This window comes from Aulonocara stuartgranti (genome assembly GCF_965226115.1).
Source record: "Aulonocara stuartgranti genome assembly, chromosome: 20".
NCBI lineage: Eukaryota > Metazoa > Chordata > Actinopteri > Cichliformes > Cichlidae > Aulonocara > Aulonocara stuartgranti.
In genome coordinates, this window is record NC_138956.1 from 3,779,717 (window position 1) to 3,806,672 (window position 26,956).

The 26,956-nt window shown below is 40.0% G+C and overlaps 2 protein-coding genes across 4 annotated transcripts; one reads left to right on the forward strand and one right to left on the reverse strand.

Moving 5' to 3' along the window:
- The first annotated feature begins 72 nt into the window (after nt 1-72).
- On the forward strand, nt 73-16,380 carry srpk1a (SRSF protein kinase 1a). 3 transcript variants are annotated; one of them, XM_082518705.1, is made up of 16 exons: nt 73-287; nt 913-967; nt 6,981-7,108; nt 7,421-7,529; nt 7,671-7,758; nt 8,065-8,152; nt 8,667-8,773; nt 9,629-9,794; nt 9,881-9,906; nt 10,057-10,279; nt 10,383-10,766; nt 10,948-11,048; nt 11,362-11,469; nt 11,716-11,785; nt 13,518-13,610; nt 15,008-16,380. In XM_082518705.1, the coding sequence occupies exons 1-16, from the start codon at nt 275-277 to the stop codon at nt 15,190-15,192; spliced, it is 1,944 nt and encodes a 647-aa protein (XP_082374831.1). In that variant the 5' UTR covers nt 73-274; the 3' UTR covers nt 15,193-16,380. The 3 variants fall into 3 exon arrangements, with proteins under 3 accessions (XP_082374831.1, XP_082374830.1, XP_082374832.1); XM_082518704.1 differs by lacking the exon at nt 13,518-13,610 and adding an exon at nt 14,599-14,691; XM_082518706.1 differs by lacking the exon at nt 13,518-13,610 and adding an exon at nt 14,599-14,691 and having other exon boundaries at nt 74-287; nt 10,383-10,715.
- A 38-nt stretch (nt 16,381-16,418) lies between these two features.
- Nucleotides 16,419-21,273, reverse strand: lhfpl5b (LHFPL tetraspan subfamily member 5b). The gene is made up of 4 exons (XM_082517408.1): nt 21,196-21,273; nt 19,340-19,771; nt 17,642-17,878; nt 16,419-16,560 (listed from the first exon to the last, which is right to left on the reverse strand). The coding sequence occupies exons 2-4, from the start codon at nt 19,746-19,748 to the stop codon at nt 16,550-16,552; spliced, it is 657 nt and encodes a 218-aa protein (XP_082373534.1). The 5' UTR covers nt 19,749-19,771; nt 21,196-21,273; the 3' UTR covers nt 16,419-16,549.
- Between the last annotated feature and the right edge of the window lie 5,683 nt (nt 21,274-26,956).

The window sequence follows — 26,956 nt, forward strand, 5'->3', positions numbered from 1 at the left end:
TTCATTTAACCCACCTACCTACACTGCTGCCTTAGTTAAAACATGCACGAAAGGTAAATAAAAGGTTAAATTCCTGAGCTGCACGGCTATCAGTGAGGCTGCTTTAAATACTTCTTTATAAGGCAGTTTGCCCTAAAATCCATAAAAACGGTTTGATACACGGGCAGAGACGTCACCAGAGAAGCTTCCCTTCGACATAGCAAGCCAGTGCGCATGCGTGGAACATTCGATCACTGGCTGTGTAGCTAACTGCTAAGCTACGGATCCAGCCGACATGGAGAGGAAAGGTAAATCTTCACGCGACACGTTGCACGCTGTGTGACTGGTGTAACACATTGTGTGTGCGGTTTGCCGTTACAGTCGATGTTGTCGTGCAGTGACAAATATAAAAACATTATTTTTCGCCGAGCAGCATACATTGTGATACGCGGTTTAATTGAACGCGTCTGTCGCGCACTGGGCTGGAGCGCTAGCCCTCTAGACGTTAGCTTTAGCTTCAATAGGACATGTCAGGATTAGCTCGATACATTTAGCTCTCCAGCTCCTTCCATTTTAAACACAGCCCGTAACACCGGCCACGATAACCGTGCATTCATGTATGAGTCCATAATTAGCCGCTGTAGTGGCTGAAATCACTTCACGCCACATTGCCGTGTTTGAGACGAGCGTTGCCTAGGTGGGAAGCTCAGTGATGTAACTTAACGTTGGATGGGTTCTGGCAAACCGACACATGCACTGACACTGATTTTAGATACTGTTAGGTGCAAACATGACCCAACACGGTGCATATGAACGTTGGAGTGAGGTAATTGTTTATTTCAGATGGCTTCATTTGTTTTGTCGTGAGTGTCAGCTGGAAATCAAGAAGGCAAACAGACAATGGTTTTTCTATTCTTTTTGTTGTTGTTGCAGTGCTGGCACTCCAGGCGAGGAAGAAAAGGGTGAAAGCAAAGAAAACCAACAAAAAGTGAGTCACTGCTCCATTTAAATGTCATTCCCTCTTATGTGTGTCCCGTTTTTCAGGACACCCGCACATGAACAAGTATTTTGTCAGCTGTACTCAATCAAAGCAGATTGTTTGTTGCACTTTGGTGTATTTGCTGCTGTTCTGACATTGGAGAAGCTGTTAAAGGCCTTTGACTGCTTGTTTGCACTTAAACTTTGTTTTGGTCTGCACACGCCACAGCTTATTCTTTTTGCTCTACAGTGCTTTAGTAAAAAAAAACAAAAAACACAAGTTTTGGGTGCTCTGTAAGCCATACCAGGAATATAATACTTAAACGCTGTGATCACCTGAAAATATTTCTGAATGATTAGTTGCTGTAAATAGGGCTGTCAAGCGTTGATCTCCAGTACCGATTGTTTTGGTGTGCCCAACAATCTACTAATCATGCCTGCACCAGTGGCATCCTCCAGAGCGTTACATAACAGCCAGTGCTATATTTAAAACAAGAGAATGAAGAAGCCCACATCAGCCCACCGAAGCATGGTGTTTAACTGAAAACAGCACCATTGAGGATACTCTCCTCCTGACAGCATTATCTTCATGGCACATACTTGAATGTTTTATTAGCCGTAAGAATCATGTGATACCAAGAAACTAAATGCAACTTAAAGCAGAGCAGCTGCATTCTGCAGTAATCCTAGCACAATGGGCACTGCATGTATAGACGAACAAAACAACCTCAGAGGATATAATGGAGTGGACTGGTTAATGTTTTGAAGTGCTGTGAGAGTCTGAAGGAAAATGTGCATCAGACATTTGTCCTCACACCCAAAAGGATGAGGCTCATTAAAACAAGGTGCACACACCCAATATTAAAGCTTTTTATAATGAAAGGATGACTAACTGAGACTGGCTCTGCATTCAAATATGCTTCATCTGCTTTCTCTCTCTCTGTGAATGAAAATGCATGAGTATGTAATTTAGACGATGTATTTATTTGCATTTTGAAGTGAATTTGAAAAGCCATGCATTTACCTCTCAAGATGCAAAAAATGTTTTAAAATGTGTTAATAATCCAGCAGTGTAAATGTTAAAGCAGACAACACGAGAACTGTACAGATAATCAGTATTAAATTACTGCCTTGTTTTTACCAGCTTTATGATTTAAAATATAATGAATGCGTTTCAGATTCAAAGCTTGATTAGAAAGTCAAGATTCATATCAAGTAATTATTTGAATCAGTTTATTTTGTCATCCTTGGACAAACATGCACCGCTTCAGCTGACCATGTCAGGCACAAAGAAGTAGGTTGCAGGATTATGTAGAAAACCAGCAGCTCATTTGTGAAACACTGCAGCCCAGTTGTAGGAATTTAGTTGAATGTGATCTCTGCTCTCTTGGCTCCAGTAGAGATGAGCAGGCTTAATCTGCTCTGTGGAGGAAGTAACATCAGGCTGTTTGGCTTTCAAGTAAATATTAGGAACTGAATTACTGGCAAAGGCAGAATGTATGTGGTGACACATATAAACATGGAAAGAATATGTTCTGTTATTTAGGGCTTGCAGAGCCATGGAAAAAATATACAGAAATATGTTTCAAATATGCATTTAGAAAAGAATTGGTTGTCCTGTTTTCCATTATGTTGGGTTTGATCAATCTGTCGCTGGAGTTTTAGTCAAAATGAAAGTCTGCACACAGCGATTTATATTTGAAAAATGTAATATGCACAGACGTTTCATTTGTCTGACTGCTTGACACAATGACCGTATAACTCACTTAGTAATTTTGGAACATAATTTGTTTGCAGGCTTGTACTTCTGCTCGTAATGTAGCCACAGTTTTCTGTCCCCTTATTCTGGAAACTTCTCAGTATTCAGTCTGATTCAGCAAGGTTGATGTTGTCTTTCATAATGCGGATGCACACATTAGGCCTGCAGTAAAGTAAGCTGAGTGCAGCATGCGTTTCTTTAAATGCCTTCTTTAATTTGGTTGTGTGATATTCCTTGGCAGAAAGCGCGTCAGTGTGGTATTATTGTGGTAGGGTTGTTTTGACAGGCCAACTTCTTCTTTTGGTTTAAACTATGGTTAAAAGCAGATGTTCAAATCCAGTTTAAATAAATAAATAAATCATTGACAGCGATTTAGATGGTATTTGCTTCCATTTTCTGCTTGCAGTTTGTCACTGCCAGCGCTCGGTTACACATTTAGGAGTCTTTATTAATATAATAACCGTTTGTGAATATTTTAATAGTTAAATATTGCTTAGATAGCTGCAAGATTTGTTTGAAACAAAGTTTTAGACACACCTTGCTATTTTGTTAAAACTAATTAAACTTGGTTGGAACAGTCGCTCATTAATCTTTCTTTACTGATAACAAGGTCAAAGCAACAAACTGGAGGCAATTACACTGAAACTTGTGGTTTAATTTCAAGGGGACATGATCCAAATTAACAGCCTGCTATGACTTTAATGGACTTTTATCTGCTACTGCTCTATTGTTTTGCCTTGCAAATATTTGCCTTTAATGTGGGTTTATGTTTGGTTAAGTAACTGTCAAACTACTGTAATACTTCAAAACTGTTTTATTTATTTATGGTCATATGCCAAAACATTACATGCCAAAAATACTCACTCTGCCATTGAATTCTGGTGTTCCAGTCATGTCCATAGATGTATAAAATAAGGCACCTGCAGACGTGTCTATAAAAATTTGTGAAACAGTGGCTCGCTCTCAGGAACTCGGTGAAATCCAGCGTCAGGGCTCGCAAAATTTCAAAATCTCTGGTAGCCCTTCGGGCAGACACTCTTCAGTTTTTGGTAGCCCAAAATAAATTTAAGTAGCCTGGGAAAAAAAAAAAAGGACAATTTTTTGATTGACTTAAAAAATTGTTAAAACACAAATTACAACAACTGTAAAAAAAATACAATCATCAACTCAAATATTTGGCCCTAATTGAACAGAAATTTCTATGAACTTGTAAGAACTGTGTAGAACATGGATCAGTCTGTGTCAGATCCTGAATCTGACATTTCCACTGAAGTCACGGGTAAGAGGTAAGTGGAACCAAGATCTAGGCCATTTGCTTTGTTTGCAAAGGCTGCTAAATTTTGCCAAAGGTAGTTCACGCTTTGCAACATCGCGCTGTTCTAAACAGCTTTTTCTTCTGCGTTTCTTCTGGACTTCTTGTTGTGCTTGGTTTATTTTTAGTAGTTTTTTTGCAATTGGCGTTTGTTCTGGGAAAGATACTGCAGACTGAGCAATAATGCATTTCTTGCATTTCTCATGGGTTCTAATGGGGTCTTTCTTAAAATTACTGGTCCCAGTAACAAAGGTGCTTGTCAACTAGGAAATCGAGGGAAACTCAAGACACACCCGTCAGAACATTGTTATTTAGCTCGTCATATTCCAGCCACAGAAATTCTTTTGTCCATGAAACCAAAAAAAAGCTGCACTTTTGTTTTTGCCTCATAGCCTGATTTGTCACAACTTTTCCGTTTTGTGGTCGGCTTTTCTTTGGCTGTCCCTTCTTCACCCTCACCTGTCTTATTTGGCTCTGCAGAACTAAAATACCTGCGTAAATCAATCTGCTTTTACACAGGCACTTGCATAATGATCAGCGATTCTCTGCGCATTAAACCTGCATCACATGTTTAAGCTTGCTGCGGGAGATTTCACTTGTCACGTTTGAATAGTAAGCTAATGAGTGATAAGACGATGTCAGAGGAATTGGTGCGCAATTAATCCGTCACTCACCAGTCAGTAGCTGCCGCTCTCTATTCAGTCTGTGCTATCGCAAAGTGAAGCAAAAAACAAGCGGAAATTCAAACGCGATTTCAATATGTCACATACTGACAGCTACGTTTGTGAAAGAATGCAAAAGCATTGACATATTATTTTTTTTCTTCCTATGACAGTCTGACGGGCAGGGCTGAGATGGATTTTGGTAGCCCGACCAGAAAAATCGCTAGCCCCGGGACGTCGGGCTAGTGATTTTGCGAGCCCTGAGCGTGGTACCATGATAGGATGCCATCTGTGCAGCAAGTCCAGTTGTGAAATTTCTTCATTACTAAATATTCCAGAGTCAACTGTTAGTGGTATTATAATAAAGTGGAAGCGATTGGGAACAACACCAAGTTTGCCACTAAGTGGTAGGCCACATAAATTTACAGAGCAGGGTCACCAGATGCGGAGGTGCATAGTACACAGGTCACCAACTTTCTGCAGAGTCACTCGCTACGGACCTCCAAACTTCACGTGGCCTTCAGATTAGCTCAAGAAGAGTTTACAGAGAACGTCATGGACTGGGTTTCCAGGAGCGAGCAGTTGCTTCCAAGCCTCATGTCACCAAGTACAGTCCAGCGCATCAGATACAACTCTAGAGGAGTGGAGTTTTTTGGAGTGAAGACTCATGCTGTTCTCTCTGTCTGGTAATCTGATGGATGAGTCTGGGTTTGGTAGTAGCCAGAGAAACAGAACTTATCTGACTGCATTGTGCCAAGTATAAAGTTGGGGAAGGAACTATGGTGTGACGTTGTTTTTTCAAAACTTGTGCTCTGCCATTTAGTTTCAGTGAAAGGAACTCTTCTAGCCCCTTTTCACTAGTACCTGCATGATTTGACTCTGTTTCGGTCATTTTCAATTACAATAAGTTACCGCTTAACATGCGTGGAGTATTTGTATGCGTCATGATCACCACAACAATGGAAAAGCATAGACCTGTTGCTCGGAGTACAACTTTTTGCCAATCTCGAGGGACCACAGTGGGAGTTGTTGGGGTTTTTTTTTTTTTTGTTTTTGTTTTTGTTTTTTCTCTTTTCTTTCCATTTTCCTCGTTGCCACGTTTCAAAAATTAGTAGGTACTAAAATTGCCTATTACCATGGTACTACCACCTAATGGAAAACTCTAAAAACTGTGTTGAGCCGGCCCAAGTAGGTACAAGTGGGAAAACGGTTATTAATGCTTCAGCATACCAAGACAATGTTATGTTTCCAGCTTTGTGGGAACCGTTTGGGGATTCCTTCCTATTCCAACACCAGTGCACAAAGCAAGGTCCATGTCACCTCATGAGGAGTCCTCACCTCAACCCAATTTAATTCATAGTTTCTTCATATTACACATATGCATTCTTTATTTTTATTTTTTTTAAAGAGGTAGTTGTGGGTTAATTGAAGTCTGCAATGAAAGATGACATATTACCCTGGAGTAAAGTTTTATTTGTGGTTGACATTTCACATTTTCAGTGATTGAAATGTGACTGTGGATGCTTACAGTTATAACCCTCCTTTATGATAGATTTATAAAACAGTTGTCTATTTGTAGCTTTATACATACACCAGATGTGCACCAATTATTTATTTTTTGCGATCAGCCCTGGTGTCGTTTGTTTAAGAACGAGTGGTTCTTGTCATGTTTGATTATTTTGTGTGAGAGGCTTTTTAATAAATGCTGTGTTATATGGGTTATGTTTATGCAACAAAAAACTTGGCTGATGAGGAAGTTCTTCCTGTCTCTAGTTAGCCGTTTATACAGGAGGTGATTTTGAAACATCTATGTCCATCACTGTGACTGATCATCCAGAGCAGGCACACTCTGTTGGTGCTTGGCTAACATGATTATGTTGTTCAGTAAAGTATTAGTGTTAGAGTGAATTACTCAGTTGCTAATGCTAGCTAGTTAATGCCACTTACTTTTTCAGCCAATTAAGGTCAGATCCCAGGAGAGGCAGGAGAACGTTCCCACTGCTTTGTAATGCATCTGTTTAAGTTAAACTGTACAGCTGTTCACCATTTCTGCAGTGTTTTTGGAAGTAAAAGGTTGAGCTTTGATTCTTTCTTGCTATGTAGAAGAGTCGAACTCATCGATTATCAATGAGCTGCAGTCTTGTTCAGTTAGTCTCACCCGCATGTCCTGTAATAAAATCCTCTCATCCTGGGCACGCCTTATTGTTGAGCTAATATTTGATAAATGGACAGTAAATGCATCAGAGCTCTGTTCCATCGACGTCTTTCATAATTGTTGTTGTCCCATCAGGCAGCCAGCCAATCCCAGAGCTCGACAGCATCCTCAGGCTGAAGCCTCCCCTCAGGAACCTGAGGAACCTGAAGAGATCCTTGGCTCTGATGATGAAGAGCAGGAGGACCCCAATGACTACTGCAAAGGTGGGTTCCTCTTTACTTTTTGCATTCAAAGGCACACTATATTGCACTGTATTTGATTAACTACTCTTTCAAGTTTTTTTTTGTTTGTTTGTTTTTTTCCCCAGTAGAAAAATGATAACAGAGTATTAGCGATTCGCACCTTAGTTTAAACAGATAAATCAATATTTGATTTGACTGTTTCAATAAATGGTGTCGCTTTGGTTAGTTGTGACCTGTTATTACAGTGAATGTAAATGCACTGGCTGTTCTGTATACATGCATACATGCTCACCTCTTTATTTATCTAAGCAGCTTGAATTTCTTATCTTTTAGGTGGCTACCACCATGTGAAAGTAGGAGACCTTTATAATGGAAAATACCATGTAATTCGGAAGCTCGGCTGGGGACACTTCTCCACCGTGTGGCTCGCCTGGGATATTCAGTATGAGAAAAACTTTACTGCATATTTGTAATTCATGTTTTGTTTTTGAGACTTGACATTGGATTCCAGATGCAGCAGCAGCTGGCTCAGAGACGGTTTACTTTGCTTCCTATTAGTGAACATTACATTCTGTGGTTGCAGGGTAAAGAGGTTTGTTGCAATGAAGGTGGTGAAGAGCGCGGAGCACTACACAGAAACAGCACTGGATGAGATAAAACTGCTCAGATCTGTGAGTATCAGATTTAATTGCATGCAGTAGGTTTTGATGAAATATGTAATCAGTAAGCGCAGGAAGTGTTCACTAATTAGTTGTGGGGATATCTGGAGATGCATCAGAGTGTACAGCAACGTGGTGCAAGGACAGCAGGGCATTGCTTACACTACAGCTTTTACACATTATTCATGCACTCGGCTTGCATGTCTTCCAGCACGCATGTTCACACAGTTTTACATGTAAATGATGTGTGTGGATCCCACAACAAAATATATATATTTTTTTCTTCTCTTTTTTTTCTTTTTCTTTTTTTGTCTGTAGGTAAGAAACTCTGACACGAATGATCCCAACCGAGAGATGGTAGTCCAGCTTCTAGATGACTTCAAGATCTCTGGCGTCAATGGAACTCGTATCCTTCACAGCCAGATATAACAGATGTTTCCTGGTTTTTATTATTAGTCACATTTGATTTGTCAAATTACCTCCTGCTGGGAGGGGGAAAGTCCCCAAAACAAAAACTTTAGTCTTATTAGAAATGGGTTTTGTTTTTTTTTTTTTTTTTTTTTTTTTTTTTGAATGTACAGAACTTTCTTTCCCTTCGTGTCCATGTCAGCTAAAAAGCCGTACGCAAGTAAGAAAGTAAACAACAGGTGAGGGTGTGACAAATGGAATCTTATGTGTCCCAAACAGACCTCCACCCCCATCACAACACTTTAGTTGGGTAAGATCCCCTGAATGCCTGAGGGATTGCTGTAGCTGTAACACGAGAGGCTCTAACAAAAGCGTATGGGTTGCACATCTACGTGTCCTTTCTTCAGCACAATCAATGCCACTCCTCATTTAGGCAGTTGTTTTTTCCTTTGTTTGTTTTCAGTTTTGCTTTACCGCTATTACTTTGCCATCTTAACTGCTCCAATCTTCAGACGTCTGCATGGTGTTTGAGGTGTTAGGACATCACTTATTGAAATGGATAATAAAATCAAACTACCAAGGACTGCCCCTGGCTTGTGTGAAGAGCATCATACGGCAGGTAAAGTGAGACCCACAGGCACACCTTTTGAATGCCTATGACTCATCATTAAGGCTCAGTCGTTCACAAGAGTTGTGTAGCCTGCAGGCTGCACGATGGATGGAAAACAGTCAGGGTAGAAGAACTTTACATATTAACAGTAAGCTGCTTAACAAAACAGATTGGGAGTGAGGCAAAACTGAGGGGGCTTTTTTTCATGGTTAAACAAATGACTAATTCAGCAGTTAATTGCACAGCTCATCTGTGGATTAGTGTTGTTTATTCCACAGCTTTTTATTCGATGTCCTTTGAAAAACAGCAAATGTTTCTTTTATTAAAACTTTCTTAGATTGTTAAGCTTTTGTGTTCTCTTAAAGGGACCCTTTTATGCTTTCTTTATGTTCTGTTATATGCTGTGTTTGTTACATGGATGGATTTTCAATAAGCAGCACTAAGGCTAAAATAATGATAGTATCATTGTGTATTAAGTTAACTACAAACCAAACGCTCTGGCTTCAGACTGCCCTAGGGATTCTTTTTAAGATTTTCTTTTTTCCTAGTCTTGGCTCCTTTGCTTTAAAGAGAGAAGAGCTAAAATAGTGTGTTTCAGAGAGGATAAACTGACGGACTGCAGCAAAGCCAAATGTGATTAATAAGGATTATTTATGAACTCTGAGTTGTGCAAAGTTAGTATATTTGTTTCCAAGAAAAGAAAAACCTGAAAATTGATGCAATATGTTTTTCTTTTTAAAGTTTCCTTAAGTTTAGTTGGTAAAGGTTTTGTGTCCAAGTCAGTGTGATTGGTTAATTTGATCTACACAATCAGATAACCATTTTCCATTAATGTATTTTTTATTTATTTTTTTTTTTTTAAAGGTTCTCCAAGGTCTGGACTACCTGCACACAAAGTGTCATATTATCCACACAGACATCAAGCCGGAGAACATCCTGATGAGCGTAGATGAGCCTTACGTACGGAGGCTTGCAGCTGAAGCCACAGAGTGGCAGAAGGCTGGGGCACCTCCTCCCTCTGGTTCAGCGAGTATGAGATGTGCATGCACACTCACTTTTATATCTGCATTCATAGGTTTAGTACAGGTTTTTACTTATCTCATGTTCTCTTTACAGTAAGCACAGCGCCAGTTCCAAAACAGGTACAAGACTTGTTTTTTTTTTTTGTTTTTTTTTTTACTCTCTGCTTAGATATTAGCCTCATGTTTTTAGGTTTGGTTTTGTTTTTTTAGTTTACTTTTAAATCAGTCCTACAAATGTGCAAACCTTTCCTTTGTTTTTGTCTTTGACAGACAGTAAAAATGTCCAAGAACAAGAAGAAGAAGTTAAAAAAGAAGCAGAAGCGGCAGGCGGAGCTGCTGGAGAAGTGCATCTTGGACCTTGAGGAAATGGAAAAGACCACAGAGATACGAGAGGATGATGAAGATGAAGACGACCCACAGACTGAAAAGGGACGAGCCTGTGCGCCTCTCAGACAGGTGTCTTTTGCGGAGATAGGAAAGGAGGAAACAGATGGTAAGACGCTAACATCAGAGAAGTAATGTGTTCTGCAAAATTTGCAAAGCAGCCAAAAAATCTGATATGAATCAACTGAAAATACATTTTCTGCTACTTTCAGGGAGCACTTTGAATGCAGATCACATGAGGGTGGGACCAGAGGAACTGTCTGAAATGAACTGTAATGGCCATGTGGAGGAGAGTGACTTCCAGCATAGCGATGAAGACCAACATAATGGCAATGCAGAGTGCACAGAACAGTGTGCCTCTCCAGAGGATCAACACGTGGAGTCTCCTCTCCACTCCATTTACAACGGTGTTGAGTCTACAGATTTCAATGATGTGTACACAGAGACTAAAGGAACTGGGGCTCGTAGCCGTGGAGTTACTGAGAAACGCTTTTCTGCTGGGCTGGAGGACAGAGAGCTGGAACAAGGCATTTTAGAAGAAGATGGTGAGGATGGGTCCAACTGTCACTATAGTAGCCAGGAAGATGCACGAAATGGTCAGTGAACCGAAATCGATTGGTTTAGGTTTTTAGAAGCTGTTTGCTGTAGCTGAGCTGCTTTGGAAATTTAACAAAAACCATGTGAACTTTGAACTACTTATGATTATACTTATCATTTATTCAGTGTTTATCCCATTGTTTTATTCAATGTCGCTGCTTCTCTCTGTGCTTTATAAAGGTAAGCTGACAGCAGGATCCCTGCTAGTTAACCCACTTGAGCCACTCAATGCAGACAAGATCAAGGTCAAGATTGCAGATTTGGGAAATGCCTGCTGGGTGGTGAGTAGCCTGCTAATGACCAAAGGGATTTCCTCATAAGTGATGAAACGGTACAGCCAGGGAGACATCGAGTGTCATCTAGCTACTGAAAGTAATGTTTCGGTATTCCTGCTTTTTATGGTTTTAAAATGAGAAATCATTTACCAGATGGGAGTGTGATCCAGATTTCAAATAGAGCATAGAGTCCATTTATAATTTCAAAATTTTTTATTCTCATGTAAAATATTTCTGTTTTTCAGTGTGTTATCGCTACACATGATGAAACCTACTTGATATACGTTCGTGTTTTCGTATTTGTCTTTTTTCCTCTCAGCACAAGCACTTTACTGAAGACATCCAGACACGACAGTACCGGTCTCTAGAAGTACTTATTGGTTCTGGATACAGCACACCAGCTGATATTTGGAGCACAGCCTGTATGGTGAGAAATTTTCTCTGCATCAAACTATTTATATAGAGCCAAAAGGTGCTTAAACTCCCCCCAAAAACTGAATAGAACAAAAAAAATTTATCTGAAGGGGAAAAAAAACCCCTCATTGTATCTTAAAGACTCAAGAAGTGTAATGAGAGTCTAGTCAGTGGTGGGAGGGATTTATTGAGATTTGGACAGATGGCTTCATACTGTTCTTTTTGTTTTTTCCCCTCCCTGTGTTTGTATTGTCCTCAGGCCTTTGAGCTTGCCACAGGGGACTACTTGTTTGAACCACATTCTGGGGAAGATTATTCCAGAGATGAAGGTATTGTCTGGTCTTCCTGTACATTCTGTTTTTAAAGTACAAGTTTTAACTGTAGATCATTAATTCTCAGAGCTCGATTTAGTAGATGTATTGAAATGTGTTTCACTAGTGAGTGGGACTTCTGTTTAGTATTACTGCTACTGTTAAAAGCACCATAGTGTTGTTAAATCTTCTGTTATCAGTGTTGAACTGTTGAATTATTTAAAATGTCCAATATGCATGCAAGTCCCCACCTTCACTGGAGCTCCAGTTACAGTGCACTTTGCACAGTGTTAACATGTTAATGAGGTGCTCCATTAATGGCTTCGAATTCAGAAGAAGAATTGTAAAGTATGAAAAGTATGAGCATTCCTGTGTGTATTTCCTATCTAGCAACTTGAGCCACTTCTTTACCGCACTGGAGATGGGGCCATCTCTTCAATTCTCTTCTCACCTTTTCCTCACCTCCTGGTTACTCATACTTTATGTTTAATCCATTTTCACCTCAAGTTTTAATTGAAACTAGGGCTGTGCGATATGACCAAAATCTCATATCCCGATATAAGAATTCTATCGTCCGATAACGATATAAATCACAAAAATGTAACATTTTCTGTAAACTCTGTGAATCTCGGGCAGCTCGACTTGCGTGAAGTGTTTCCAGCTGCGCGTCGTGTAGCTGGAGTCGAGTGTTTTAACCGATGCATGAAACGATACATTTTTAGACATAAGTTGTAAAGGCCGCCGTTTTCTTTGTGCGTATTTATTACACGGCGTGCTGCGGGGAAAAAGCCTGTTCTAACGTTTGAGTCTAAGGTTTATTTTTTAGCACCTGGCCGCTCTTTTTTTAATTCTCATCCGTAAATAATCTGCTCTTTCATGTGATTCAGTTTATTTTGAAAAGTCTCAACAGGATCTTGAGCTTTATTGTGGAAGGTTTATGTGGAACATAAACAAGCGGACACGCGATGCTGTTACCATCGTTGTTGCTAACCACAACGCATTAAAACAGGCGCTTGTCCGTCCGTAGTGTGGTTATATTAAATATAAGAGAAAGAGAGAACTTTAAGAAATTAATATAGCCACTACAGCGACCATCAAAACGATGAAAAATATTGCCGTAAACAGTTTATTTTGCGACACCACGAAACAAACGATGGCGTAAAATGAAACGATAGATGTTTTTATATCGTCATCCGATATATATCGTTATATCGAACAGCCCTGATTGAAACATAAGGTGAAAATGGAATTTTGGCTTGCTGCTTAGCTCAAAGTTTCCATATTAACTTGATTCTGCTCTGGCATGTCTGCTTTGTGCTGTCCTTCAACTTTGACTTTACTGGAACATCCTGCAGCTTTTTCACCTGCATAAACCATGGCTTACTGTTCTATAAATGCTTTGTGTTTAACGTTTTATTAGACTTTTAGTAAACTTGCATCAGTCTGCTTTTTATGTTTTACTGTATAGCTTTGAGGGCTGTGCTTTAATGCAGACTTCCCATCTTGCTTTATAGTTGTCATTTTTCTGAAATACAACAGTGAATGAGCTCCATGTGTTCAGATGTTTTCAGTAGGTTAATATAGGCTGTTGATACATGTGCTACTTGTAACACTAGGCTGTCATCATCATCATCATCATCCTTTGTTCCTAATACATTGTTCCACTTGACTGTTTGCCATCTCCTCTCCAAACTCCCTGTGACTTTCCATCTTCCTCCTCCTCTTCTCCTCTGATGTGCCTCATTTCCAGACCATCTTGCTCTCATGATTGAGTTGCTCGGTAAAATCCCCCGACACTATGCTCTGAGTGGAAAATACTCACAGGAATACTTCACCAAGAGAGGTACGCCAGCACCTCTGTCTTTGGCTCACTCTGGGAAAGGTGGACAAGGAGGGTCAAGGGAGGAGGTTAACTTCAGTCAGCACAATCAAATGGTTTTGTGCAGGCCCGTCATCAAAGCAAGAAACCAATAAATGCCAGCCTCTTTGAACCACTGATCACGATTCAAGTGTTCTGCCAAAGACTGCCTGGCAGAGCCTTGTACACTGCCTTTAGACATTTTGGCTAGGTGCTTGATGCTGTATTGGTCCCTGCTGAGGAGATTCAGAATGACCTTTTTCCTCTGCATGGAGTCCACTGCGCAACAAGTCTTTTTATAAATGTAATTTAATCATTTAATGAAATCAATCACAGGAGGCAAAAAAGGCAAGAACCCTTTACTTTTATACGTCAGTGTATTTATGTCAGAATATAAAGTCTTAATGTGCTCAAAGTACACGTTTACAGAAATATGATAATTAATGTAAGATGGCTTTAATTAAGGATGTCTATAAGGGATTAACTGATAGTCTTGATGTAAACCTTTTAAGGTCCCTGAGTGGGAGTTGTTTTGTTGATATGTACCAAGGTTACTGCAAATGTTAAGACCTCTGTTACAGTTACGGATGAAATGACAGCGAAGTTGATGAATAATTAACACGAAGTACAAAAACATGATTTTCATTATCTGGGCCTGTCTTGTCAATCTAGTTGCAGGGTGAATTTGTGGTGGGAATTATTTTTGTTCTGAGAAACTTTAGTGGAAAAACCCCAAACTGAACAATAAAAAAGAGCTAAAGGTTAATGAACTGCTCTGTTTTATAACTTTCTAACTTCTGGTTTTACACCACGTCCTCTGCCAACAGTGAGGCTGGTGTGTGTGACGTCACCCAGACCTCTCTCTCCCTCTGCCCTCCACCCACACACCCAGAGTGGGCCTGTGACTGGGTCCACTGTCTGATGAATCTGTTTGTCTTGTCTGTCTTTTTTCTTGCAACTGTCTGCTGTATAGACCATATAGCACTGATCATTGAGCTGCTGGGGAGTGTCCCACGCAAACTCATAATGTCCGGCAAATATTCCAAGGATTTTTTCACCAAGAAAGGTAAAACGGAAGCTTTACTGTCAAGATTCAAGTGAGAGTTACTGACTGTGCTTTGGAATATTCCCTACTTGAATCCCAATTGCTGCTTATTCATACATTTGAATATACATGTAAAAATGTCTCCAGTGGATATTACAGTTCAAAAGAACAGGCCTTCTTTAAAAGGCAATTACAAGGTAACTATTTAATCAGTGTCATTTGTTAAGACTGTATGTGGAGTTATGCAGACATGACTGCCCTTGAAGTGAAGTTTAAAATGGGGAAGTTGTTGTACTCTGTAGTGGTGTGGTTCTGATGCAGTGCTGTCTGTCTGCAGGTGATTTGAAACACATCACTAAGTTGAAGCCGTGGGGACTGCTGGAGGTGCTGATCGACAAATACGAGTGGCCCCGTGAAGAAGCAGAGTGCTTCACTGACTTCCTTCTTCCCATGCTGGAGCTTATTCCAGAGAAAAGGGCCACGGCCGCAGAGTGCTTGCGCCACCCCTGGCTCGCCCTCTAGTGGACACCTCCAGCTATCGAACCGCCCTTCCCTCCCACCTCCTCCAGAGACTGCAACAGATCACTTTCCAGTTTGGGCATATCAGATGGATATTTATTTTTCTTCTTTTTTTGGTTAGATGTTTTGAATTTGTTCTTGTTTTTGAGCTAATGCTTCTGTGTACATTTGCTTTGAATTAGTTGGTTCTCAGTGTGATGTCAGGAATCCAGTGGATTTTTTTTATTTTTTATTATTACTTTGTGCTCATGTTGGCTCAAACTGCTGTGCTCCATTCACCCTTCTAAGGAAGTCTGTCATTGTACTGCTAGTGACTCATCCTTGTTTGTTACACTCCTGCACTAAAACCTGAACAAACCAAGGATATGTAGCCGTTATTGGTCATTTTTGTTCCCTAAAACTCTTTTCCCACATCTTTTCAGTAGTGACTTAAAAAAACAAAAAAAAAAACAAAAAAAAAAACAAATCTCATTCAACATTTGAAATACATTTTGTATTTGTAATGAAGGTTTTAGGAAGTTTCACACTGGGCTGACATGTACACTGACTTTGGGTAACTTTCATTTCATGCATTTCTTCAGGCAGGGTCACTGTTTGATTAAAGTAGGTCATGTTTAGCCATATCGATTCCGTTGTCACCCGGTATTTAGTATCCTTAGTTAATTATAATAGGGATCTTTCATTTTCATGGGAGGCTGGTATTCTCATCCACCTATTACAATTCAGGTATATAGTATTTTAAAGGTTTCAACAAGACAACATGTTAAGAAGCCCAATCTTAAGGAGAAAAAAAAAGTGAAAATAAACTGTATATATCTGTACCAAAGAGTTTGCCTTGATGTATATTACAGTTATGTACAGTTTTTAACAAATCTTATATCTTAGCTAAAATTGTTTAGCTGGGTAGCTGTGTTTTAATAAAGCGTATGGAAGGTGTGTTTGAGATCAGTTGTATGTGTGGTTAACTGTTCAATGTCACTGTTTTTACCATAGAAATGGTGAGATCTGATATTATGTCATGGTGTCCCAAAAAGATCATATCCAAGTAACCTATGTTATCTGTCGAAACCTATGGGGGGGAAAAACAAAAACTTACATTGGTGTCAGATTCAAGAACATAAACTCTGTGTGAGTTGTCGACTTACAAAGCTGTACAACACACCATACAATAAAACAGATCTTCATACAATACATGATTTCTGTGGGCTTGTTTATTGGGTATTGTGAAATATATATAGTAAAATAAGGAAGCACAAAATCTTATTAATCAAAACCACAGTAAACATTAGACGACAAGAGAGGTGAAAACCCAAAGTGCATCATGGTATTTTACACTGGCTCTGAAGGTCTGTGGATTCAATCAAGGGTTTTCTGTAAAAGAGAAACAAAAGAAGAAATGTTTGTGGACACCAGGGCTGAAATGGTTTGACCATGTGCAGAGAAGGGACTGGATATGTTGGACACAGGATGTTGAACATGGATCTACCAGGCAGGAGGTAAAGGGGAAAGAGCGCAGAGGAGGATATGGAGAGAGTTGGTGTAACAGAGAAGAAAGCTAGGGATCAGGCGAGATGGAGGAAAATGATTTTCTGTGGGTAAGCCCTAAAGGGAGCAGATTTAACAAGAAAAAGATTTAATGGACTTCAGCCACTGGGACACTGGGCAAATTATGGCAACAAATAACTGTAAAACTGCTCATTTGACAAAGTTTAGATTAGACCAAAGTGAAGATATTTGGTGGTTCATAAAAACCCAAACATGGCATGTCTGCACAAACACCTCATACCAACTGTAAAGCACGGTGGTGGATCTGTCTGACAGCTGAAGCTTGGCTGAAAATGGGTCATTCAACATGACAAGAATCCCAAGCACAGCAGCAAATCTACAAGAAAACAGCTGTAATGGCAAACTGAAAGCCCAGAAAGTCCGGACCTCAACCTGACTCAAATACTGTGGTGGGATTTCTTGAGATCTGTGTACAATTAAATGGCTGCAATGAACTGAAGTGCAATTTTCGTAAACAAGAGTGGGTCAAAATTCCTCCACAGACACATGAAAGACTCATATAGTCAAACTGAAAACAACAACTTCAAGTAATTCTGCTAAAGGTGCTTCTACAAGATACTGAAACATGGGGTGTACTTAGTTTTTCACGGGCCTGCAAAGAGTCCTGTGGTAACTTTCTTTTTCACACGACTGCATATAAAAAACTGCAGAAAAATCTCCAATCTTGGATACGTTTCTTAAGGTGAAGCAATTTTTTCTAATGATGGCTCAAGCCTTAACAGAGAGCAGGCATGCACAACAGCAGGACCTTGCAGCAAGCCAGTCTGAAAGGAATGTGGCTGTTTTATATGTCACACATTATACTTGTGCTATGCCAGCTATGACACATTAAAATATTTGTTTCTATACCCAGCATTCAGTCTGCATACCACCCCACAGCCCTCACCTGCTCCATCCAGCTCAAAGTCATCTGGCAGAAGTTTGTCCTGCCGGTTGCCGAGTGTGAAGGACAGCAATGCCAGGAGTATGGCGTCCAGAATGCTGATGATGGCCAGGATGTAGGCCCAGCGCACCGTACAGTTTCCCAGCGTGTACTTATCTGTCCTCTGGCCGCACATCCTCTTCACCTCTGGAGAGTCCCAACCATCTGGGTAAATCATGCAGCCCATCACCATCAACACACCTGCGGGGGAAGGACATGGAAATGGCAAAGCCTTGTAATAATTACCTCTTGTGTGCTCTTACTTTGATAAATAATTATAATCTGGTGCTCTGGAGCCCCCAGTGCATGATAACACATGATGTACCTCCATAAAGTGCCAAAGTTTTTATTTATTTATGGCTCAGCAAGGCAGATGATGCTCTGTGGAGCCATTTGCACGATGTACCGTTATGAAAGTTCTTAAATCTTAAATGCTGTTCTTCCCGTAACGTCTCCTCTGGGCTTCCCCAAAAGCTACTTACAGTAGAATGTGAGTTTGCAGATACATGCCCATAAAGTTTTACAGGCTTTTATCATTTTCCTGGCCCTCGTATGGTTTTAGGTGCAAATTTAACGACACAGCAACACCTGATCTTGTTACAGGTAACTGATCTGCTATCGAAGGTGTCAGAGTCTGGGCTGAAACAGGATTCCTTATTGGCCATGGCGAAGAACAACCTTCACAACAAACGCACATCACACCTGAAACTGGAGAGGTGAGAACTCGACCCGTGACGGGATGAGCTCATTGTTTCACACCTGACTTACAAGAGAAGCACAGGTCTCATGGCTCCTTTACAGCTGCCTCTTTAGTTTGAGTTCTGGTATTGAGGTGATGAAATATTTGAGCTATTACTTACGAATAGTTATAATAAAACCGATGAACTGAACCTCATCAGACTTCTATTTAAACTGGTAATTTATGGTCACAAGAACTTTTGTTCCTTGTCCTTGTCTGTTTCCATTGTATTAACAGATCCACCAGGTGATGCATCAATATTAAAAGAAAAACAACTTCCATTTCATTTTTTCAGCTACGAAAAATGTTGGAATATGTTTATGAACGGCTGTAATACTTTTAATAAGCCCCTTGAATTAAAGATCAAAGTCTGCACTTCTGTCACATCTGGACTGTTTAAAATCAGCTTTAAATGTCTGCGGTATTATTATTATTTTTTAGCTGATCCTAGAGTTTAGTGAGTTTAGTGTTAGTTTTTCACTGCAAACTATAAAAAGGCAAAAGCTAAAAATTATCTTTGGTTACTGTCTAATGAATCATCGCATATGAACAATTACCCATGCGTAGCAATATTCTTGCTTGTAACAACCCTCCCCCCAACAAACAAACAAACAAACAAACAAACAAACAAACAAACAAACAAACAAACAAACAAACAAACAAACAAACAAACAAACAAACAAACAAACAAACAAACAAACAAACAAACAAACAAACAAACAAACATCTTAAAGATGAAGGTGAAACCAGTTTTATGATTACTCACACTGCTCATACTTTTTAATGTAATTCGTAATCTGTCTGTTTATAGGTGTCAAATAAACGTAGTTGAGAAAAGCTAATTTATACTAATAATCTGCCAACTGCAGTTGAGTAAAGGGAACAACAACTTTACAACCAACCCTCTTCGCTTTGTCCCTCACCTGAGGCCAGCTGCATCCATGCACAGATCTTGTAGACGTTTCCAGCGTTGCAGAAGAAGAACAAACTGAAGCCGACCATGGTGCCCACAATCAGCAGCATGGAGGTCCCAACGAAGAACATGGCAGTCCTGAAGGCCGGTGAGGGGATGGAAGCGAAGTCCAGCATGCTGCCCTTGCAGGTGAGCTCCGAGGTCAGCGCGTTGCCGATGCAGTAGTGAAAGAGGCCGAAGTAGCCGGCCTGCGGGGTGTTGACGCTGTCTCCGATCCAGTAGGGCTGGATGAAGACCACAATGGTGATGATGACGAAGCAGATGGTAAACACAGCCCACATGACGCCGATGGCTCGGGAGTTCCTCACATAGTTGGTGTGGTAGATTTTGGCAGCTTCCTGCGCTGGAAGGAGGTCCATGTCCGCAAAAAGTTTGTGTCGGCCTTTTGAAAGAAAGCAGGTCTGTTAGAGGTTTGTTTGTAGAGCTGGAAGGATAAACGCACACAGACACACACGGCTCGTTCTGCGGACTGGCTGAGTATTCAGCACCCTGGAGAGCACCACAGCCTAATTAATGACGTTTCTCTGATGTCACAGATTGACAGCTACCTGATAAGGCTTGGCGTGAAGATGCAGTGTTACCCGCAAGTAACTAAAACTAATTTACTGTAAATTAACACAGCGCATTTGAATGGACTGCCGTACAGGGCTGTGTGTTACAGCTAATTAATTCATTTCATGCAGGCAAGAACAGGCGAGGTTAAAATAAACAACAGTTATTATTACACAGCCAGGAAACTCATCCATTTGATTCCGCTTTAATGTGAAAGAAAGTTCTTCGTGGTGTTTAATATTACAAACTTTTGACTAAAAAGCTTAAAAACACAACTATTTATCCTGAACACTGCTTCAAATATTAGTATCAAGGCAATCGATTTGTCACACTATACGTTTTTATTTACATAAAGCCTACACAAGCCTGATTTTAACACTGTAATCCTTTTCTATCATTCTGTTTTCTGAAAGTAAACAGCTACTTGTGTTGCCCAAAGTGCAACCACAGGTAAATATAAACAGTAAACACTCTTTTTTTTTTTAACTGTTACATTTTTACGGTTTTAATTTTCTACCAACTCCCCATTTCCCCAGTTTCCTTAAATGTCATAATCTGATATTTAACGAGTTTTAGAAACTCATGAATACGGAGCCAGAACGAATAAGGTTTGCTGAAATTCGCGGCTGATGCGCAGGAAGCTTCAAATAAAGGTTTGCTGATATCAAATTCAATATTGTTCCAGCTGAGTCTTCTTATTGGAGTTCTGCTTATCTGGAAGCTAGTGCCAGCGACAGGAACACAATAAGTATCTTATTTTGATGAATTATAATAAAGGGAGGGGGCAGCTTGGCTGGGTTATGGCTTTCGATTGTCGCTGAGGATGTTGAGAGTTCAGCTGCAGTAAAGTCAGAGTCAGAAAAGACACAGATGTGGAAACACAAGCGGATGGGCTTCAAATTTCATAGCCCACTAATTTTAGCAAAAAAACAAACAAACAAAAAAACCCGGCTTCTCTGTGAGGCTCGATGCCAAAGCGGAGATCTAATTAACGCTGACGAGTCCAGCTTTTTCTGGATAATGGTCTCTGTCACTTGGTACTTTTCTTTTTTAAAAGAAATGTCCCCTCTGTGGGCTGAAAATCCAGCTGCAGAAATATAGCATACAAGTGAACCTCATTTGCAGGCTCCCTTGCTCTTAAAAAAATCTATCACTTCAAACTAGTGGCCACATTCAGTGTGAGATAACAACTACGGCTCCAGGCTGACAGCAGCAGCCGGACAGAGCGTGCCACCATCTGTGCTCTTCACCCACTAGTCAGTGTCGGTAACAAGGTGCTTGAGGGCCTCCTCCGTGACACTGTGCCATGTGTAGTGAAACAGCATTCAGGGATGAGTGGTTGTCCTGCGTTCCCGGGGGATCCCTGATGGCTCCCTGCAGCTCGGGAGGGTAGTGGAGAGGAAAACACCAGCTCTGCCTGAGAGACAGTCACAAAGATGGATGATATGGAAAGTAGACATCACAGTTTAGATAAAAAAGACCAATCAAAACCAGTCTCAGGAATCTCTGAGCGCTGCTCTAATGAGGTGTAATCTCTTGATATATGTGACAACCCGTGAAGGCCGTCTTGTCAAGATTTCAGGAAGCTGTCTGTATTTTCAGTGTCTCATTGAAGAAGATATGTGCACAGAAAAAAAAAAGATAGATTGTTCCTGTTAGATTTGTATTGTTGATTGTCATTTATGCTTAGAAATATTTACTCATATATGCTTAGAAGTGTATATAATCATTGGTGGATTGAAAGGATGTTTCATCCTAAAGTAACAGCTCTGTGTAGCATGAAGGGGGAGTGCGTTCACTCCCTCTACAGAGTGTTCCGGCATAGATTACACACCTCCTAGGAAAGGCCGTATCTTCTCTTGCTGATATATGGTATAGCAAACACACGTATATCTGTTTAAGTATAAGAGCCTTTTGTTCAGATGGACCGCTAGACTCCTGGCACCAGCTTTGGGGAGTCTTCACAGGGCCACATCTGGACCTCACACACACACACACACACACACACACACACACACACACACACACACACACACACACACACACACAGTATTCTCACATGTATACCTATGTAAGATGTCATATGTTAATGACCCTATGCATATTCATGTAACCACAATAAAAGGAGTGCTATGGGGAGCCTGGCTGAGAGTCTGACGGAGGCTAGGTGGTGGGACGACACTTGGCTCCAGCCAGATTTCCCTCATGCATGAGTAAACCAGCCTGCTTGTGTCTTGCTTTGCAGTGTAATTATATTGTCTTCAACGTTCCAGCGGATAGGTACAAGCTACAAACCTATCAGTTCCAAACATGTTGCACACACATTTATGTCACACTTAAATTTTATTTATCCATCAGGGGCCAAGGCCAGGCAGCTGGTCACGAAACGAAGCAAGTACACACATAAAAAAGCAATCCAGTAATAAAACTTTGCCCATATCTTTTACAGCTCTAATAAAACCAAACTTTCCTCTGACAACATGTCAAAATATCTGAAGAAAAAGAAAGCTCATTCAGCACTTTGCATTCACTTCTTCATTTATAAAAATTCAAATAATGAAAACTCTTAGGGATATGAGGTGGATAACAAATACTTTCTGAAGCCCTATAACCACAAGATATAACCATTAGCAGTAGGAAGACTGTGTTTGACTGTCTCACCATTTCCTCACCTCGCTACAAACTCAAGAATACCCATCTGCAGTTTTAGAGCTGTCACCTGCTCCTGACCATGAATTAAAGCAACACTTCACTGCCTGTTGGCTGAGGAGAATGAAGCATTGTTTGCCCAGGCTTTTCAGTCCTCTAAGTGTCTATCACCCTTAAAGTTTTGAGCTCTTTTCATTCTCAGGGGCATGAAAAGACAAAGCAGAGGATCTTTGTCTTGGTTAAAGAATTTATCTTTGTGAGTGAAAGTGATTTGGCAAATGTCTGGCACGTCTGAAGATGATGACACAAGATGTAAAAAAAAAAAGAAAAAAAAGGGAAAAGAAATTAAAATAAAGAAGACCCAAAATAAACTAATCAGAAGACACCATGGAAACAAATTAGGATTTGAATCTTATCTGCAGCTGCACTTCTGATTGTGAAATTAAATGCCAGTGAATTATAGCACTGGAATACACTGCTCAAATAAAATGAAGGGAAACACTCGATCATCACGGTGTAAAACAAAATCAAGTAATCTTCAGCGATATCGATCTGTCTGGTTGGAATGCATGACTGGACAGAGTGTAAATCGCATTTGCTTGTTTAACTGCAAATTAAAGTGACAACAGGTGCACTGGAGAGGCAACAACAAGACAACTCCCGAAAAGGTGTTGCAGGTTGCAGCCACAGACCGTTGCTCTCTCCTTATCCCTCCTGACTGACTTGTCTCTAGTTTGGCTGCTTATTAGTCTCCTTGTCAACACTGGTAGTATGAGATGGTACCTGCAGCCCATTTAGGTTTTACAGACTGTCACAACAAGGTTTGTTATGTCTCCCAGAACAGTCTCGAGAATGTGGAGGAGATACTAGGAGTCAGGTTGTTACCTGAGTGAGAGCTGGGCCACAAAACCTGGGCAACAGAAGGGCATCAACCCTGCAGCAGGACTGGTATCTGCTCCTTTCTGAGTGGAACAGGAGGAGGAGGAGGACTGGCTGAGCCCTACAAAATGACTGTGGCATTAGGTCCTGATGTCCTTCTGTAGGACCTGTGCTCACAGCTCAGTGCCGTGCAGCTTTATTGGCATTCACAAGCGAATACCTAAACTGGCAGGTCCGTTACTAGCACCCAGTCTCTCCACAGATTAGAACAAGTTCATAGTGAGCACATGTGCGAGATATGTAAGAGTCTGGAAATGCCATTGTGAATGTTATGCTGCCTGCAACATTTTTTATTATTATTTGCCTATTTGCACTACTCTGCCTGGTTTACACTCAATGTCACTTACCCATTATATTGTATATTGTATAGCTTTCTTGTTATATGTAAAATTGTATTTATTTAAATTTTTACTTTTTAATTATTTTACTTGCATTTTTAATCACTTTTATATTTAAATATATTTAAATGTTCATTTGCTATTTATCTAGGGATTGAGAGTAACGCAATTTCTATTCTCTGTATGTCCTGTACATGTGGCAGAATCGACAAATAAAGTTGACTTTGACTTTGACTTTGATTATCCAGCATGATGAGTTTGACAGTGGGTCAGTGATGGTCTGAGAGCCAGTGTCCTTATGCTGGTGCAGTGTGCGATGGGTTCCTTCTGTTGCAAAATAAAGCCTGGCCTCATGTGGCCAGAGTATGTAGTCAGTTCCTGGATGATGAAGACACTGATGCCACTAACGCACCCTTACGTTCCCCACCCTTGAATCCAAGTGATATCCTCTTGAATGTTATGCATTGGTGGATTTAAGGCTGCCAAATAATGCTATAGACAGCCCAGCTCAACAATAATCCATCCAGGTATGGAAGGAGTTGCGTTGAAAAATGTTGAGTCAAAATGGAGTTAACAACTTTGTTTTGTCATTAAAATTATAACGTTTTTCCATTTTTTAATTAAATTTTTACTTGGCACACATACATATATGTTATAGTCTGACATTAATTTATTATGTTAAGAGATTTTTCTCCTCAGATCAAAGCAGAAGCCTTTTATTTTGGAGCATAGTAATAGAGTAATATATTGTGTTAAATTGGTGATGAAATCTGAAAAAATGCTTAAAAAAGCTCATTTATTCCTATGCCAAACCACACACTCTTAGAGTTCATTTAAATAGAGTTTCTGTGTACCTCATACAACAGATTATGCTGCAAATCATCACTTGCGAAGACATTTTGATATACTGCATCATGTAAATTTAAAAATGGAAACATTTCATTTCCAAAACCCAGGCCAGTTCGTCCAAGGATCCCTCAAAACAAAACTGCGGCGTGACTTTAGATTAGGGAAAAACAATACAACTTTTTCCAAAGCTCCTGGAAGCTCATTATTATAAAGAGGAAGCACTTTTCAATCTCCATGACTCTTCCTGAAGCTGTCTGTCAGGTTAAAGTGAATAACTGACTCCTTGATAGTGAAGTGATAAGGAGGAGACCCTGGTGGAGAGAATTAGGATTTTTATCATTGAATTACTTATTACCAGCACTTATGACACTAACATTTGAAAAAGTAATATAATGAAACTTTTTTTCATTCATCTACACTAAATAACCAATTACAGAAAATAAGCAATTTCAAGGCTGATTGTTTAGTGTTGATTATTTTGTTATTGGAAAGCGTTATTGTTTTTCTGTTATGTTCTGTTACCCTCATGACACCGTTTTTAGGTGCAGGCAGCCACATTTGGCACAAATGTTCTGAAAAAATAAGTTTTCAGCACCAAACAGCCAGCAGACAGCTAGAAACTTTGAAAATATTGGTGTGTTTGTCCTCTACTTAAGAAGATAAGTGGATCATGCAACAATACAGTTTACTATGTCACATAAAACCCAAATATATAGTGTGGTAATTAACAAAAGGACAATAATGGGAAATCATTTCATAAGTCATTAGTGTTAGGAGTTTTGTTTTTTAATTTGGTTGCCTCTTCAACAGCTTATAAATGCCAGGAATCCAAACACAGGGGTATCAAACATAAGGCCTGCGGACCAGAATCCACCCGAAACACACTCCAACTAGATAGTTTTGGTAAATGTGAAGGAATGCATAGACTTTCAACTTTAAATTGTATTAAAATTAGTTTTACAGCTTTTCCTGTTGAAGAACCCCCCCTCCCCCAACCATTCATACCACACCAAAGTAACTAAGTAATAGATAAACGAATAAATGACAGAAAAGTTCCTGTTTTCCACTATTTACACAATAAAGCAGTGAAACAAGTAAAGCTTTATAACTACAGGGAAGTTTTTCATCTTTATGATGCCGTTTCACTGGTCCCGCCCACGTGAGATCAAAGTGAGCTGAATGTCTCCCGTGGTGTAAAATGAGTTTGACGTCCTTGCTCTAAACATATGTGCAACCCACAAACAACTAAATACTTACTTACAGATTTTTAAAAAAACATACTGTGACATATTGTGTATACAGTCAGCATTTGGCTCATTTTTGCAGACAACTGAGTTGCTGCCCTTGTTAAACGATGCCAGAGATTTTCCAGAGGGCTCAGAAAAACACTGCAGGTTGTCATTGCTGTAGGAATTAATGTGTATGAATGGCTTCAGTCACAAGCCATTAAACCTCCTCCGGTCCTTTGTAAATGGGCAAGTTCTACTATCTTGGTTCATCATATTTCTCCCTATAATCCAATATAAGGTGTGTGAGCTGTTGTAAAATGGCCTGTGGCACTTCTAATAACCTCGGCAGCTTTATTACGTTTATGGCCAACTTTCATCAAATGAGCGACATGCTTATTCCTTGATGTGATTAAAGTCTGCTGGTGTGACTTAGAGAAGAGTGCGTCATAATGTTTTCTGGAAAACCTGCCAGATATTCTGTCATCATCACACTCTTTCCTTTTTTTCACTATAACACTAATGTTGTATGTGTCATCTTCCGGTTTCTGACTGTAAGAAAAAAGAGACTTTTTCTTCCTGGACTTTGGATTCATGACAAACAACCAGTTTTCACCACACTACACTAGCTTTCTATGCCAGTGCCAATTAAATATGAAGATGATTTCATCTGAATATTAAACTCGGGCCCTGTTTTTTTTTTTATGACTAGCCCAGAGGAAAGTGCAGCCCATTGATGCTGGTTGGGGGGAGAATAATAAGACGGTCTTCTACTTAGTATTCAGTTTAATAAACCTCTTCAATCAGTATGCTGCGGGGTTGTTATAGAAGACTAGCCAGTCTCTGAGTGCATTTCTAGTTTTCCCTTACTTCCCTCATTTTAATGTCTCTGAGGTTGTGAGTACAGTAATATCCTTCTAAACACCTCCTTCTGTTGTATCAGTCGCCCTGACCCTGCTCTAGCGTGCCTTTGTTTCTTTGCAGACACTGTTTAAAATAACGAGCCGTGTGAGT

Bases quoted from the DNA above. Each gene is read 5' to 3' on its own strand.
- srpk1a (XM_082518705.1), top strand. The intron at 968-6,980 runs GTGAGTCACTGC...TTGTCCCATCAG, and splicing joins GCAAAGAAAACCAACAAAAA to GCAGCCAGCCAATCCCAGAG. The intron at 11,786-13,517 runs GTATTGTCTGGT...CCTCATTTCCAG, and splicing joins AGATTATTCCAGAGATGAAG to ACCATCTTGCTCTCATGATT.
- lhfpl5b (XM_082517408.1), bottom strand. From the start codon at position 19,748: ATGGACCTCCTTCCAGCGCAGGAAGCTGCCAAAATCTACCACACCAAC. The intron at 17,879-19,339 runs GTGAGGGACAAA...CTTCCCCCGCAG, and splicing joins ATGGATGCAGCTGGCCTCAG to GTGTGTTGATGGTGATGGGC.